Source organism: Zingiber officinale, chromosome 4A (assembly GCF_018446385.1).
Source record: "Zingiber officinale cultivar Zhangliang chromosome 4A, Zo_v1.1, whole genome shotgun sequence".
In the NCBI taxonomy this organism is placed as follows: Eukaryota; Viridiplantae; Streptophyta; class Magnoliopsida; order Zingiberales; family Zingiberaceae; genus Zingiber; species Zingiber officinale.
Window position 1 is genome coordinate 16,874,072 of NC_055992.1, and position 17,903 is coordinate 16,891,974.

Here is a 17,903-nt window from a genome sequence, read left to right on the forward strand (position 1 = left end):
GGAAAGTCTTGGTGGGTCGAGCGCTTCGGGCAAAATCTTAGAGTCGGGGACTCTACGTTGAAATCCTAGTGGTCGCGGACCGGGTGGAAGTCTGGGCAGGTCGTGGAGCAAACGTCTAGCATGAAGACCGGAAGCATCGGGCGTTGAGCAAAAGTCCAGTCGATCTGGAGTACCGGTTTGGCAACAAGTAACTTCTCCTAAAAATTGTAGGTGAGGACACGTTCCCCTGTGAGCAAATAGTAGTTGTCTGCTCGATCTAAGATTTCCAGAAGAAATCTGAAGTCAGAACCGGATAGTACGTAGACTGTCAAAGTTATTTATTGACTGTTATGTGCTAACTCTACTTTGCAGGAAGACTAATGGTTCTGCAGGTTGATGTTCGACCTGGATCGGTCGACCGAACCTCCAAGCAAACATAGAAGAGTTCCAGCGAGCGGATCGGGTTCGACCAAGGGATCAGTTGATCGAACCTTATGATCGGTTTACTGAACCGAGGATAAGCGGTGACGTGGCCGAGCCGAGTTGATTGGACCAGATGTGCTGGGGATCGGTTGACCGAATGGTGGGATCGATTGACTGAATGAAGAAAGTATATTCGAGCAGAAGAACTAGAAGGCGGACTGATTTAGGCAGGATCGGTCAACCGATCAGGAGGATCGGTCGACTGATCGACGGCGGGTCAAACCTAATCCTGAGATCCCCTAATCGGTCGACCGATCGACGGTGGGTCAAACCTAATCCTGAGATCAGGGGGTCTAGATCAGATCAAGCTCGACTATAAAAGGAGGGCTTGACCAGGTGCTTTGACAACAATTCTTGAAGAACAACTTGAGCTCTTGCGCGTACTCTAAAAAATGTCTAAACACTGCTCCGACGACGATCAAGCTAGAAGTTCTATTTCTCCAAGTCGTTGATAACAAGTTTAATTTTAAGCATACTTGTAAGCTGCATATTTGTACTTGTACTCAATTTCCGAATCTATAGTAATTACCCAATGAAAGCGATCAATGATCGCAGGCCTTGGAGTAGGAGTCACCACAAGCTCTGAACCAAGTAACAGAAAGCTTGTTAGCGTTGCTTGTCTTTTCATTTTTTATTCCGCTGCGTATTCTGTGTGTTTTCTGAAACGAGTGAAAAAGCAACGCGTGCTAGCTATTCACCCCCTAGCACGTCTACAATCCTACAATTGGTATCAGAGTCAAGTTGCTCTGAATTGGTGAAACCACCAATCGAGCAGAGGGGGTAGGTCTTCTTTAAAAAACAAACTATATACCATTTTTTCTTAAAATAGATTCTTACGTTTTTCGTTTTTTCCCTCCAAAATTATTTTGAAAAAGTTATTCTCATCTTTTCACCATTAGTTAATAATATCAAAATATCGAAGTTATCAAAATCTGTAATAATATTTTTTAAAATATTTTTTTTTTCAAAATTAGTGAAATATTTTATTTTCTCCCACACTACTAATCCAAATCTAAGTCTTGGAACATTCGTTAGTTTTCTTATTGTGTGCAAGATTTCTCCTCTTTAATGGCCTACCAAAAAGGCTTCAACACAGCTCGTCCACCTCTTTTCTCTGGTGAAGATTTTGGTTACTGGAAGAGCCGAATGGAGTACTATCTGAAGACCGAGGTAGAGATGTGAATAATCATCCAAACTGGCCTTACGCTTCCACTCGACGGCACTGGCAAATTGGTATCATCCGAAAACTCGGACATGAGTCTAATGAAGAAAGTTAAGGCTGACGCCAAGACGACTCGAGCCCTATAATGCGGCCTGACAAAAGAAGAACTAAATCAGGTCGGCCCCTTTAACAGTGCAAAGGAGTTGTGGAATAAACTCATCGAGTTGCATGAGGGCACCTCCGATACTAAGGTAGGTAAAAGGGATTTAATTTTAAATAAATTGTATAACATAAAAATATAGGATGGTGAATCCGCGAGTCAACTACACGCACGTATCCAAGACCTTCTCAATGGCTTCCACGCAATCAGTCAAAAGGTGGAGAACCGTGACGTCATAAGGTATGCACTAAATGCTTTTCCGAGGAATCCATTGTGGGCATCAATGGTAGATGCTTACAAGGTATCCAAGGATCTCTCGACAATTAGATTAGACAAATTGTTTTCAGAATTTGAGTTACACGAGTAGACTAATGCATTGCCGGATGAGAAAAGTATTGCTTTGATTGTAGGTACAAGCAGAATGAGAGAATAAAAAATTAAGCGCAAAACTGAACCTGAATCCGAAGACGAATCGGATCTCGAAGACGAAATCACCATCGAACTAGTCAAATTAGTTCGAAAAGCACTAAAGAAGAAGAAGGTGACTTAATCGAACTCGAAGACCAAGTCTGGAGTTATCTGCTACGGTTGCACCTAGAAGGGGCACTACAAGCCTAACTGTCCAAATCAGAAGCAAGGAAAAAGGAAGGTGTTGAAGGCAACGTGGGGTGAGTCATCAGGAGAGTCAGATGAAGAAGAACACAAGCAAACAAGCTTCCTTGCTCTACCGGTACAAGTGTACGTTGCAGAAACTGAGTCCGAGTCCGAAACCGAGAGCAAATAAAAAATCGAGTCTGAGAGAAGCCACGAATCCGTATTCATTTCCGAAGGGCCAAATACCGCTGTAAGATCTTCTCAAGTAGATAAACTGTATAATATAATTAACTATTTAATGCGCAAATTAGCTAAGTCAAATATCCAAGTCAAGTCACTCCAAAAAGAAGTAACAACCCTTAAGGATGTGACTAGTCCAAGCTCCTTGACCGAACATATTCAAACTGGAACTTCAACTCAGGTTCAACAACTTGAGAAAGAAAATTTCAGTCTGAAAGATCAAGTCAAGGAACAAAAGGGAACATTGGAATGATTCACCTTGGGTTCCAAGAATCTTGATATGAGTCTTGGAAAGTAAAAAGTCGTATACAATCGATCTGGACTTGGATACAAGACTAAATACAAATTCAAATCATACTTATCTTTTGTCAATTGAACAAATAGAAAAATAATCCAAGCATGTGTCCTCAAATCTAACTTGATTAATCAAGTGAGACTTGGTCAATATTGGATCCCCAAGGATCAGATTCATTACCTTGATAGACCCTATCGAGGCTATGATCCAGGGGGAGCAAATAGAAAGACCATCCTCATTAGATAAAATTGTTTGATGTCTGTTTTACTGCTTTCACTATACATGTTTAGATTAGGATAGATAAGGACTTAGACTTGATTCACACTTGACTAGTTTGACCGAGGAGTTTCAGAAAGGAAATTAAATATCCAATTTCTTTGAAAGTCTTTGTCTAGAAGTGGTGGATGATCTTATACCTAAGAAGGCCTAGTGCCTCGCCACAGCTTGGAAGTCAATTATTGAAATAAATATTTAATTGACTAACTGTAAAACCTTAGTCTAACTCAATTGTAAATCAATCCTTAGATTGGAATTAAAATTGAAAATTAAATTAACCATTTCACAAAACTATTAAGGTTTCCGAATTGAAAATCTAGAAAAGGGTGAGATGGTCCTAGGTTTAAAATATATAGTTACCTAAACCCAAATTAATTAAACTCAATTAAATTAACTAAAAATTAATTCAATTAAACTTAGTCATTTTAATTAATAATTAATTTCAAACCATAATTAATTTTAAAATGTTAATTGTTTTCGAATTATAATTATTTTTAAATCATAACTAAATCATAATTATTTTCAAATCATAATTAATTGTTTTCAAATCATAATTATATTCAAATCATAATTAATTTCAAAAAGTTAATTAGTTTCAAATCATAATTAATTTTAAAAGTATAATTTATTTTAATTAATTCTAAAATCCTTAATCAAAGTACATTATTTTCAAATGATTTAATTTTTAAAATCTTAATCATAATTATTTTTAAATATAGTTTAAAAAAGTTTTAAAATAAAAAATTTAATTACTCAAACATATATGTTTTCAAATTCAAATTTAATTATTCTGAAACTCAAATTTAAAATACTTTTGTCTTCAACATTTTGAAATCATTCAAAATTCAAACTTATACTTTACTTTAAAATCTAAATTTAACTTAAATTATTTTTGAAATATACTTCAATAATATAAATATTTTTCAAAATTAAAGATAAAATCAACCTAACTTAACTCCGTCTCACACACACTCATAAGCTAAACATGCTTGATAACATAGAATGAGTGAGATGGAAAATCAGGAAAATAAATAATAACTCTTATGTTTTTAATTTACATGTTTGGACTCTAGGACCCTCAAACATTTTTGGCATTAATTAAGGGGGAGTGAAAGGAAGGTTAAGATATTAATTTTTATTTTGTTAAACATTGGTTTTAAAAGTTAAACTTTTCAAAAGTTCAAAATACTTCTAAAAGAAGAAGTTTAATTTTTTTTGAAAAGAAAAATAAATTATTTTTAAAAAGACAGAAACTAAGTATGAGATAAAGTATTTTTCAAAAAAAATCATTTACGTAGCTAAGTATTTTTATCAAAATATTTTTAAAGCTAAGTGTTTATCAAAATTTTTTTAAAAGCTAAGTTGTTATCAAAATTCTCTTTAAGCTAAGTACTTAACTAAGCTTTTATCAATTTTTTTTTAAAGCTAAATACTTAACTAAACTTTTATCAAAATCCTTTTTAAGCTAACTAAGTTTTTATCAAAATCCTTTTAAAGATAATTTTTTTTTATCAAAATATTTTTAAAACTAAAGTTTTTATCAAAATATTCTTAAAGTTAAGTTTTTATCAAAATATTTTAAAGTTAAATTTTTATCAGAATATTTTTAAAGCTAAAGTATTTTTATCAAAGCTTTTAAGCTAAGTATTTAACTAAGTTTTTATCAACTTCTTTTGAAAGCTAAGTATTTGATAAAATAATTATTTTCAAAGTTAAAATTTAGCTAAGTTTTTTTTTTGGAAAAAGCTAAGATCGTTTCAAAACTTAAGACTAGCAAGTTTTCTTTCAACTAAGTAATTTTCCAAGCTTAAATTTACCTAAGTCTTTGTTAAAATAACTAAGTATTTTCAAAGTATTTCTAATTTAGCTAAGTGTTTTCAAAGCAATTATTTTCACAAACTAAGTTTAGCTAAGTTTTTTTTTTTTTTAAAAAAAAGGCTAAGTCATTTTCAACTCTTAAAAATTAGCTAAGTTTCTTTTTGCTACCCTTCAGGGGGAGCTTAAAATTAAACAAAGTAAAAAAATTTTTGTCAAACAACCTTCTCTCTTTTTTGATATATGTCGAAGGGGGAGAGAAAAGTTAAGAGTTAAACATAATTTTTATAAAAGGGAGAGCATAAGGGAGTTTTTTACAAATTATTGTATTTATGTTCATGCTTAAATTCCTTTATTTATTGTTATGTTTTATTTAACTTTGAACCGTATTGTCATAATCAAAAAGGGGGAGATTGTTGGTGCGGGAAGCATCTAATGATCGGACCTGAGTTTTGATTATGTCAAAGGGTCCAAAGTTAAGTTGTCTTGTGATCTAACAAGATTCATTGAGCATGTAGGAAAGTCCTAAGTTGTCTTAGGCAAAAGTCCTAGCTGCGGTTGGGTAGGTGAAAAATCCTAGGGTTGGTAACCTTAGGTCCTGGGGGGGAGGTAACCCTAGGCAGAAAGTCTTAGCGGGTCGAGCGCTTCAGGAAAAATCCTAGAATCAGGGACTCTAGGTTGAAATCCTGATGGTCGCGGACCGGGTGGAAGTCTGGGCGGGTCGTGGAGCGGACGTCTAGTATGAAGACCGGAAGCATCGGGCGCTGAGAAAAAGTCTAGTCGGTCTGGAGGACTGGTCTGGCAACAGGTAACTTCTTCTGAGAGGAATAGGTGAGGACGCGTTCCCCTATGAGGGAACAGTAGGCATCGGCTCGACCTAGGTTTTCCGGAGGAAATCAGAAATCAGAACCGGATAGTCCGAAGGTTGTCAAAGTATTTATTGACTGCTATGTGCTAACTCTGTTTAGCAGGAAGACTAATGATTCTGCAGGTTGATGTTCGGCCTGGATCGGTCGACCGAACTTCCAGGCAAACAGAGCAGAGTTCCAACGAGTGGACTGGGTTCGACCGAGGGATCGGTCGATTGAACCTCAGGAATGGTCGACCGAATCGGGGATAAGCGGTGATGTGGACAAGTTGAGTTGATCGGACTAGATGTGCTGGGGATCGGTCGACTAAACGATGGGATCAGTCGATCAAACGAAGAAAGTATATCCGAGCAGAAGAACCAGAAGGCGGACCGATTTAGGCGGGATCGATCGACCAATCGACGGCTGGTCAAACTTGATCCCGAGATCAGGGGATCTGGATCAAATCAAGCTTGACTATAAAAGGAGGGCTTGACCAGGTGCTTCGACAACAATTCTTGAAGAACAACTTGAGCTCTTGCATGCACTTTGAAAAACGTCTAAACACTGCTCCGACGATGATCAAGCTAGAAGTTCTATTTCTCCAAGTTATTGGTAACAAGTTTAATTTTGAGCAATACTTGTAAGTTGCATATTTGTACTTGTACTTTCTGAATCTATAGTGATTGGCCAACGAAAGCGATCAACGATCGCGTGTCTTGGAGTAGGAGTCGCCATAGGCTCCGAACCAAGTAAAAGAAAGCTTGTTAGCGTTGCTTGTCTTTTCATTCTTTATCCCCCCAACCACGATCATACAGGTTTAACATGAAGAATGCAAAGTCGGTGAGCACACCCCTAGCGCATCACTTCAAGTTATCCAGTACACAGTGTCCAAAGACGGATGACGAGATCCAAGAGACGTCAAAGGTTTCTTATGCTAGTGCAGTTGGTTGTCTGATGTATGTCATGGTTTGTACGAGACTAGATTTGGCGCAAGCAGTTAGTATGGTAAGTAAGTTTTTCTCAAATCCTGATCGACCGCATTGGGATGCAGTGAAGTGGATTTTCAGATACTTGAGAAGTTCAACTGATTATAACATCATGTTCAGTAGACAACCGAAAAATCTTTTAGTTGCTAGGTACGTAGATGCTGACTATGCAGGAGATTTAGATAACAAGAGGTCTACTACAGGATATGTGTTCACTGTGGCAGGAGGACCTATTTGTTGGAAATCTATGATTCAATCTATTGTTGCATTGTCTGCTACTGAGTTGGAGTACATGGCAACAGTTGAAGTAGCGAAGGAAGTTTTATGGCTTACAAGGTTGGTCAGAGAACTGAGTGTTCAGCAAAGTGGAGTCAAGTTGTTATGTGATAGTCATAGTGCTATTTATTTGGCGAAAAATCAGATGTATCATGCGAGAACCAAACACATTGATGTGAGGTTTTACAAGATCAGAGAGTTGATTGCTTCCGGAGAAATTCAACTTGAGAAGGTTCACACTGCAGACAATGCTGCAGACATGCTGACAAAGCCAGTGACCACCGAGAAGTTCAAGCATTTGAACTTAATCCATATCTCTAAATGCTAGAGGAAGGAAGCCCAGACTCAGAGATTCAGGTGGAGCTTTATTCAGATACTCATGTTCTTTGAAGGGGTGAATATTTGCCAAGGTGGAGATTGTTGACAGGTAACTCATATTTAGATGTGGTCAATGCGATGCATGTTATAGAAGAAAAATCTGTTAAGATTTTTCATAATAAAATCTGTTACGATTTTATAGAACAGAATTCTATTATGATTTTTCATAACAGAATTCTATTGCGATTTTTCATAACAAAATTCTATTATAATTTTACCGGGTCTGAAGTTTATCATTATTTATAGGGATCATTGTAAACCTATTGTACAATAACAATCACAAGAATCATGTAATATGATTATCTTGTGTAGAGAGAATTCTAATAAAGGTTCGGTAGTTTTTGTGAAGTAGGCACGTCGCCGAACCACGGAAACTCTTCTTCTTTCTCTTCTTCTTCTTCTTCCTTGTGTTTTCTCTCCTGTTGTGCGTTTTTGTCTTATTGTTCCGTGCGATCTCTTTTTCTCTCTTCCTCTTCTTCTGCGCTTTAGAGGTTGAGAGGTGTTGCCCTCTTTATGCAACACTCTTTGATCCTTTTAGCTGAGTTCCAGTATTTCAATGTGAAGGATCTTCACAAAACTTGTTTGATTCCTTTTCAACTCCTTTATTTCAATGCAAAGGAGCTTCATTCTTCTGTCTTGCTTGTTTCAAGTAACTTCAACCAAAGAATTTTGAATGACAGACTATTCTCTTTGAATGCTTATACTAATCTTATATCATCAGCTACATATTAAAGGAAAAAGGGAAGATACAATAGCTATAGAAAGTAGTCTTATTCACTTGGATTGTCCTTGTTGATGACTACATAGGTCAAATCACTCACGTCCATTTGGTTGACAGCTGATGCTTTCTATCTACCAACAATTAATTGGCATGCAGTAGTTACTTTCATGTTATACTTTCGTGAATCCCTGATATTAATCAATAATATCTGAACTGTCAGCAGCAAGTAGCTACAGAGCTTATAAAATTGAGTTGGATGAAAATAACACTTGTATTTCTTTCAACCAACAGTATCGTCCATGTCGTCTGTATAATTACACTTTATTTGACTGAACAACCAGTGAACTATTTTGTTTTTCCACTGGAGGAATATCTTTATCTTGTCTAACAAGATAATGCACACAAATACCACTGAACTCATGCAAGCACAAATGGCTGAACCTATGGAATATGCCCCTGCACCAACTATGGCACTTGATCACTTATATGTGCCCTCGTAATGATTTTTTTTCTTGATCCGTGGATGAATTGTAATTCATTCTTAGCTAATTCTACACTTGGTGAATGGCGAATGATGCCTTGACTATGCTATTCGTTTCTCCATCGATTTATTTTTAATAAACAAAGTATTAGAGTTGATTTTTAGGTATTACGATAGATGAGAGTACTGCTAACTTCACTTGTGAAGTTGGGTGTTTTTTTTTTTTTTTTTTTTTGCCTAACTAATCCTGAGGTAACAATGACATTTTTAGTTTTTCTAATTCGCTTGCTGAGTAAATTTGAAATACAACTTATGCACGATTAGAAATTGATCTTTAGAACCACCATTGTATCCAATACTGAACCACCATTCTTATGCTGGAGGAGACAATTGTACAAGAACTCTGAGGTAAGGTTTTTGCTTTATTTAGTATTGGGACAGTCGTGAAGTTGCCAAGAAATTCATTGCATGTGTGGAGGGAAACTTAAGCGCCAAGAAAACAAGGACAAAGATGGGGCCACGATCAGAATTATTTTTGATAAGGAAATATCGAGCAAAAGATTCGCCATTGACTGAGTACGACAAGGCTCGCCAATCATACAGCACATTAGTGCACAAATGTTTTTATATATAAAAAAACAGAGGAATCAATGACATCCTCAAACTTTAACTTTGTTCTCACCTAAATGAATTGTGATTCTTTGACGTTCTGAAGAAGTTTGTTTTTCTAACTTATTACATCATTTATTATGAAGGCACACTTGGATTTATAAATTGACCAAAAAATTTATTATAGAAGGATATACTTAATTTACTATTCTTTTTATTCTACATTCTTACCTTTTAATTATTCCCCCTTTTAATTATTTCCCTCTATTTTTTTTCTATCTGATACATATAGATTTTTTTCTCTTTCCTCTCTGATATATATATATATATATGTAATTTCTCTTCTCTTTTCTCTCATTTTATTCTTTTTCCTCTATGTTTTGGATGCATGTATAACATGAATTTGATATAATTTCATATCAAACTCATGGTGGTTAGAATTTAGTTAATTTTTTTATAAAATTTAAACATCTTCGAAGAAGTTGAAATATGTAATGAATGATATTGTTGGACTCCTTGCAGTTCCAAAAATTTATAAAATTTGAAATGGATCTAATAAGATTTATTTAGGTCCATCAATAAATTTTGATTAAGAAAAGGATCATACTCATTTAAATTTAAATTTTCTCGATGGATGAAAATTAAGAAAAGGATGGTCCATCTTTAACACTAGTTGGGTCGGTAAACGTCTAAACATCTGAATTATAAAAAAAATGATGAAAATTAAATGAAGTGCCGCAATTTATGGTAAAATTAAAAAGTAGTGAAAAATTAAAAAAAAATGATCAAAGGATAGTCGTTTTATAATTATGGTAAAAAAGGTCACAATTTATTTTTTTCCTTTTTAAAAAACAAGTGTCGTCCTTTTATCCAATTAAAGACGAATAGGCCGGATAAAGTGGCTGTGTGGATCGCTCTGACGCTTCGACTTAAGTGCTTTATTATTGACTTCAATTGACTTAGTAAATGATTTATTTTTTTTATTTTCTAAACTCTTTATTTCTCGTCAGGAAAAATAATGATAGAAGGTTTTTAAAATCCCTCCCCTTCCTGCTCTTTTCGACTTCCTTTGCCTGCAGTGCTCAGAGAATCGGGGAGGGCTTCGATCGCGATTCTTCAATTGGCCGCTCGTTCCTGAAGGAGTCGGAGAAGGGGGCGGTAGGTACGTTCTACCGGAACCGTCTTTTGTTTGCTTCGACGAAGTGTGTTTCTTGGTTCATTTCAGTGTTCGAGCGTTATTTTATTTTTCTTGTTCACTGGGGCGTAGATGATTGTGTTCCTGGGTTCTTAACTTTGTTGGTCTGCCTTGGTTAAGTTGGTAGGTCGTTTTTTGTTTCAAAGATTGAAAAATGTTCGCAAGATTTTGAAGCTTTTTTTACTTTCACTTTGCTCTGCCATCCTTTTTTTTAAGCTGTGAATCAATCATTGTTTTAAATTTTGATCTCGCCGCCTCAATCCGTGTCTTCCTGGGAAAATGATTCCATCTACTAAGCATTTTGATTTGTTTTTCCCTTTTTTGTAACTTTAAGTTGTTTGTGTTTTCTTGGCTGTGCTATTCCTTATAGCCTTCCTACTTAGTCTCTTTATGTGAATGTTAAGTGAATTTTCTTTGGCGTTTTCATGGTCTTGCATTTTATACTGTATTTGCTTGTAATTGGTGATTGTGATTTCCTAGTTGTTCTTTTATTACTACTAATCCAGAATATTTCTTGTTTGATTTAGATAGATTCCTTGCTTTGTATAGGTTGAATACTCAAGATTTCGATGACTGGAAAATAAGACCTGCCTTCATCTTTGTCTTTTCCCAATAATGAGTTCTAAGACTTTTAGGATTTCTGGGTTCCCTTCTTATGTCACTGCCAGTCAGGTAACAACTTTTCTGGAGAAGTATACATTCGCTGAATCTATTGTTGCACTAAAGCTAAGACCATCAAAGAACTCAAGAGCATTTGCAATAGTCCAGTTCTCCAAAAATGAGGACGCTAGAGATTTAATTTTGATGATTCAGCAACGTAAAATATACTATAATGGTTCATACCTAACTCTTCACAATGTGGAGCATGACATTATACCAAAACCAAGGAAGTCAATGTTTGTTCTAAAAAACGTAAAGCTCAATCTTGGCTGCCCACTTTCACCAGAAAGATTATCTGTTCTTTGGAGTGTGGAGGAAGTCGATGTTAAGTTTGGTTTTGAGATGAGGAAAATAGACTTTTATCTGTCCTATGGAAGTTGTTCATATAAACTTGAACTTGCTTATGACAGCATATGGGAAATCCAATTACATCGCTCATATTCTCAGCGTTCCCAATTTCTGGTGTTCCAGGTTTGCTCCATTTTAGAGTGCATAAATTTTTTTCCCTTTAATTCTTTCTTTTTTAATAATTATGATGCTTGTGCATGAGTTTGTATATATACTAGCATGAGTTTATATATGCTTTATGTTAGTTATCATTGTGAGACAATCATCTATGTATATTTATCATGAATAAATTTATCTAATGTCAATGTGCTCATCGTCTATGCAAATTTATGAATGTGTTGTAGAATTTGTTTTTTGTGATAGTTGTTTATTGTCAAGTCAATTCCATATGATACAATAAGTGATAAAAGAGGAGTAGAAATAAATAAAAATGGAAAGGGGGATGGACGGAGGTATAGAAAACCAGAGAAAAGATATACCCTCAAGAAGATCATAATCTAACAAAAAGAAACAACCCATTTCTATATTTCATTCAAAAGCCATTGTTCTCTTCTGATATTTAAATACAAATATTTTTATTGTGACAATGCCCAAATATTTGTTGCATCACTATGACTTAAGGTTTCGGGATATTGTTATTCGCTGTCAAGTTTTATCACAAATGCTCTGCCTTTTTCATTTAGGTATGGCATAAGATAAGATTGGTTGCATAAATTCTCATAAGTGTAGATTTATTGTTAAATCTATTACATCATGTGTGTATGTAATGAATAAATGATTATGCATATGATCAATTTAGTCTTGATTGAAGAATCTTAAAATCAAAGGATTGATTCTATGGTTTGAATTGACATACCACTTCCAGTTCTGTGTAGGAAAGTGTCTGAGTACCATAGTTCCACCATTCTTCTGGTCTGTCATTGGGAGGAAATCCTCATTATTTCGTCTGCTAAATGTTAATTAGATTAATGATTTGACGACCATATAGCCATCCTCTATTTGTGAAGTGTTTATTTATTTATTTTGTCTAAGTAGTATTGTTGTTTCTTAAATATCCTCTTTTTGATCCAATTATACCTTTAGGTGGTAGCTGCTCCTAAACTTTATAAAGAATCATCACAAAATGCACGATCTATATATGGAGATCCTATTTATAATTATTTCAAGGATGTTCCAGATGATCAGTGGGTCAGAACAATAGATTTTTCTCCATCCAGTAGCATTGGACAATCTTGTGCATTGTGTTTAGAGCTACCTTACAGATATGATCTTCCTGATATTCACAAATACTTCTTTCATTATAAAGAAGTTGATAGTCGCTATGCTGTGGAGAATGGTTTTTCTTATTCGAGAAATTTGGATCTAGTCCCTATTGTAGAACCTCCCTCTGGCATTGAGGTTTCTTATGAGATTCTCTTCAAGATAAATTACATGGTTCAGAATGGGATTCTTATTGGGCAAACACTTGATCGAGAATTCTACAATCTGGTATGTCCATGTCCTTCACGACCTAATGCATATATTGAACGAGCCTTGGAAATGATGTCTGTTATGGATTTCTCCTGTTTTGCTCCTGCAAAGTGGTTAATTGAGCAATATGCAAAATTTTCCAGATCAAAGCACATAAATTCGCCAACAATTTCCTTAGATTCAGATTCTGGCTTGGTATATGTTCATAGGGTGCAGGTGACCCCTTCTAAAGTGTTCTTCTATGGACCTGAGATTAATGTGTCCAATCGTGTTTTACGCCATTATGATGAGGTAGTTGATGATTTCCTGAGAATTTCTTTTGTTGATGAGGATCGTGAAAAGATGCATTCAAATCATATATTAGAACGAGCTGTGTCTGTTGGTTCTGAAAGGCGTACTGCACTCTACTGGAGAATACTCTCAATACTGAAAAATGGTATCACTATTGGTAGTAAGAAGTTTGAATTTCTTGCATTCTCATCCAGTCAGCTAAGGGAAAATTCTGCGTGGATGTTTGCCTCAAGCAATATGTTTTGTGCAGGTAGCATAAGAGAATGGATGGGTGATTTTAGAAGGATTAGAAATGTTGCTAAGTATGCTGCTAGACTTGGACAATCGTTCAGTTCCTCCACTGAAACTTTGTCAGTTGAGAGCCACGAATTCCAACTTATTCCTGATATAGAACAGTCAGGTTATGTGTTCTCAGATGGTATTGGAAAAATATCTGCTGAATTTGCTAAGAAAGTGGCAGCTAAGTGTAGGTTGAAAGGTTCAGTTCCATCAGCCTTCCAAATTAGGTATGCTGGTTATAAAGGTGTTGTGGCTGTTGATCCAACATCATCAGTGAAGCTATCCTTGCGCAAAAGCATGTCCAAATTTGAGTCTAAGAACACAAAACTTGATGTCCTTGCATACAGCAAGTACCAACCATGTTTCCTCAATCGTCAATTGATTACTCTTCTTTCAACTTTAGGAATTATTGATTGTATCTTTGAAAAGAAAATTGAGGAAGCTGTCTATGATTTGGATATCATTTTAACTGACCCAGAAAGGGCACTGGAGGCTGTTCAACTTATGCATCCAGGTGAAACGGCCAACATGCTGAGAGAACTACTATTGTGTGGCTATAAGCCTGATGCTGAACCATTCGTTTCAATGCTTCTTCAGGCATTTAGGGCTTCAAGGCTACTGGAACTTAGAACTAAGGCAAGGATCTTTGTTCCAAAAGGAAGAGCAATGATTGGATGTTTAGATGAAAGTGGAAGTTTAAAATATGGGCAGGTCTTTGTTCAAGTTTCTTGCTTTGAAAACTCAAGGTTCCATAATAATGGTCTCTTCTTCTTTAACAGAGAACATCCTGCTGTTGTACTAGAGGGAAAAATAATTGTAGCAAAAAATCCATGTCTTCATCCTGGTGATGTTCGTATCCTTGAAGCTGTCAATGTTCCCCATCTCCACCATATGGTTGATTGTGTTGTTTTTCCACAAAAAGGGAAAAGGTGAGGTATGCTAAACATTCTTACTAAAACTAATTAAAAGAAATCTTCGTATTCTTAAAAATTTAACACACATATATAGAATTTTGCCTTTAAAAAAAAATAATTAGGCACTCCACAATTTGTTAATTAGAAACAAAAACACAAAGGAGAATCATCTAAAAAAAGAATTCGCTAAAAAGGAAAACAAAAAAGGGAAATAAATAAATTTTTATTAGAGAAATAAATCAATATTCTAAAATTAAAGTGATTTGTAAATTATTCTTTAATGCTAAATCTTCCAATACTTCAAGTTGAGTGTGAATGTTTTGCCATTCCTTGCTTGTTTACCTTGTCTTCAAATATTGGCTTGTGAAGTCTCTTTGTTAAGACATCAACGGTTTGTTCCTTGGTTCGATTGAATGTTATGCGGACATGAGGGTCATCAGAGATCTTTAATTCTTCTAGTAGTCTTTGAGTCATATTTCCTCACGAATTTCATATGAAAGTGCTTGAAATTCTGTTGCTACACTGTTTCGAGCCACTACCAATTGTTGTTTATTTCTCCAAGTCACTAAGTTACCTAAAATATATGTGCAATATCTTTAAGTTGATCTTCTATTCATAGGACTTGCCTAATCAACATCGGTCTAAACTTCTACTATTTTGTGACCTCCTTTCTTGAATAAACTTGTTTGATACCTTTCAAATAAATTCAACCTGAGAACTCTGTATCTTTTCAGTTGAACTCTATTTCAATGCAAAGGAGCTTCATGCTTATGTCTTGCTTGTTTCAAGTAACCTCAACCAAAGAATTTTGAATAACAGACTATTTTCTCCTGGAATACTAATTACAACCCCACAACATCAGCTACATATTAAAGGAAAAAAGGAAGATACAACAGCTATAGAAAGCAGTCTCATTTACTTGGATTGTCCTTGTTGATGAGTTATAAAATTATGATTTACATGTTGGCAATGTCAGATTTATATACTACATAGGTCTAAACACTCGAGTCCATTTGGTTGACAGCTGATGCTTTCTATTTACCAACAATTAATTGACATGCAGTAGTTACTTTCATGTTATACTGTCGTGAATCCCTGATATTAATAAATAGCATTTGGTTGTCAGCAGCAAGTGGCTACGGAGCTTATAAAATTGCGTTGGTTGAAAATAGTATTTGTATTTCTTTGAACCAACAATATCGGCCATGTGGTCTTTATAATTACACTTTATTTGACTGAACAACCAGTGAAAATATTTTGTTTTTCCACTGGAGGAATATCTTGATCTTGTCTGACAAGATAATGCACACAAATACCACTGAAAAACCAAAAGTGAACAATTTAAGATCAGTATATGCACTTATTCTAGTTTTCATAATATTTCAAGGTCATTGATTTCTCTAGCTTCTTCAAATTGCAGATTAACTTGCTGCTTCTTGACTCGTTTTTCAAATTTTGAACTAATGGTTTCATCTTCCAAATTTGCATGACCTGTTTATCATTTGCTTAATTCACTAAACATTAGCTCGTCCATGTCATTGGCACAAACATTTTCTAGACCCCATCCAAATGAGTGCTCAGGAAGTGACTTGGATGGAGATATCTACTTCGTTAGTTGGGACCCTGAACTCATGCCAGCACGAATGGCTGAACCTATGGAGTATGCCCCTGCACCAACTATGGAACTTGATCATGATGTTACAATTGAGGTGTCAACTACTCTTCTTACTTGGATGCTCTTTTGCAAGGCTTGCACTCATCCGTCTGTAGCTTACTCTTAACTATTTGCTAATACACGTATAAAATGAAATTATGTTGTGTAGGAGGTGATGGAGTATTTCACAAATTACATTGTCAATGACAGCTTGGGGATCATTGCCAATGCTCACACGGTCTTTGCTGACAAGTCAAAATTAAAGGCAGAGTGCCATGAATGCTTAAAGCTTGCAAAACTTTTCTCCATTGCTGTTGACTTTCCTAAGACTGGAGTTCCTGCTGAAATCCCTCCTACGCTGCAAGTTAAGGAGTATCCTGATTTCATGGAAAAGCAAGACAGAGTTACCTATGAATCAAAGGGAATAATTGGGAAGCTGTACAGGGCAATCAAAGAACACAAACCAGATTGTGTTCAGATAAAGACCTTCACCAAGCAGGTTGCTGTACAATCGTACGATGCTGACATGGAAGTTGATGGTTTTGAGGAGCACCTTAATGATGCTTTCTTCTTCAAGGGGGAATACGATTTCAAGCTGGGGAATCTCATGGACCACTATGGCATAAAGACTGAGGCTGAGATAATAAGTGGGAATATAATGAAAATGTCCAAGATCTTCACTAAGAACAGGGATGCCGAGGCGATTGGAAGAGCAGTTAAGGTACTAAGAAAAGAGGCCAGGTCATGGTTTAAGGATAAGCATAGTGATCACGAGCACGATGAAAATGAGGAAAACGCCAAAGCCTCAGCTTGGTACTATGTCACCTATCATCATAGTTACTGGGGATGCTACAATGAGGGTTTGAAGAGGCCACACTTCTTGAGTTTCCCATGGTGTGTCTATGATAAATTGACTCAAATCAAACAGAAGAAAATAAGCCAGAGGAAGACGGCATCTCAGGTATCCTTACTGCAGAATAGAATGCGTGGACTTCAGATTGGACTCAGATAACTAAACTAGTTATGCATAGTTAATAGAGGCTTGTGTATAAGGTAGTTGGACATTCAACGTGACTGCTAATTGATCCTTGGCTTGTCCTATTAAGACTCAGTAGTTGTGTGTGTGTATAGGTATGTACTCTGTTGTTTATAGTTGATAATTATGTTTGCCTCTTTGCTATTTAATGGTTTGCTCTTCTCTCTGATATTGTTTCCTAGTCTCTCTCTGCCTTTCAAATTTTACTTATATAGTTATAGTAGCATGTTACTTATATAGTTATAGTAGCATCTGCCAACCGATTGTGTTGATCAATATATTTTAGTGATTTTTCCCATTAGTGATTCTTACCATTCCCGATTGTGTATAGGTCTTTTCCTTAACTTAAATCTGTGATCATAAATCACAGGACAATAACTTTATCATTATATCGCCTAACCAAATGTGAATTTAACGAAGTGATAATGAGAGAGGTATTTGTGCTTCTAGAATCAAATATCAATGAGCAAGTGCTATGAAAATAACAAGAGAGCAACTTAGAATGATATATAATTACGAAAACAATTAAATAAAAAAAAAAAAGTGTTTGATATCCTGCGTTACACGCACAGTCATGCACTGTGCAATCCCCTGAGAGATTACCCACTGTGATAAATTTTGTTGCACTACAAGTCCTAAACAAGCATTGCTTCAAACCACACAAATCATACCCTGTTGCAACAATACTTTGTATGGTTATATTTGATTTAAGCAAAGTATTATATCAAATACTAAGTTAACTAAACAAGA

At 35.5% G+C, this 17,903-nt stretch overlaps 1 protein-coding gene across 2 annotated transcripts; it reads left to right on the top strand.

Moving 5' to 3' along the window:
- The first annotated feature begins 10,313 nt into the window (after positions 1–10,313).
- LOC121969638 (probable RNA-dependent RNA polymerase 1) lies at positions 10,314–17,302 on the top strand. 2 transcript variants are annotated; one of them, XM_042519833.1, is made up of 5 exons: positions 10,314–10,468; positions 11,051–11,632; positions 12,593–14,478; positions 16,022–16,172; positions 16,287–17,302. In XM_042519833.1, the coding sequence occupies exons 2-5, from the start codon at positions 11,117–11,119 to the stop codon at positions 17,127–17,129; spliced, it is 3,396 nt and encodes a 1,131-aa protein (XP_042375767.1). In that variant the 5' UTR covers positions 10,314–10,468; positions 11,051–11,116; the 3' UTR covers positions 17,130–17,302. The 2 variants fall into 2 exon arrangements, with proteins under 2 accessions (XP_042375767.1, XP_042375769.1); XM_042519835.1 differs by having other exon boundaries at positions 10,319–10,464.
- The last annotated feature ends 601 nt before the right edge of the window (positions 17,303–17,903 follow it).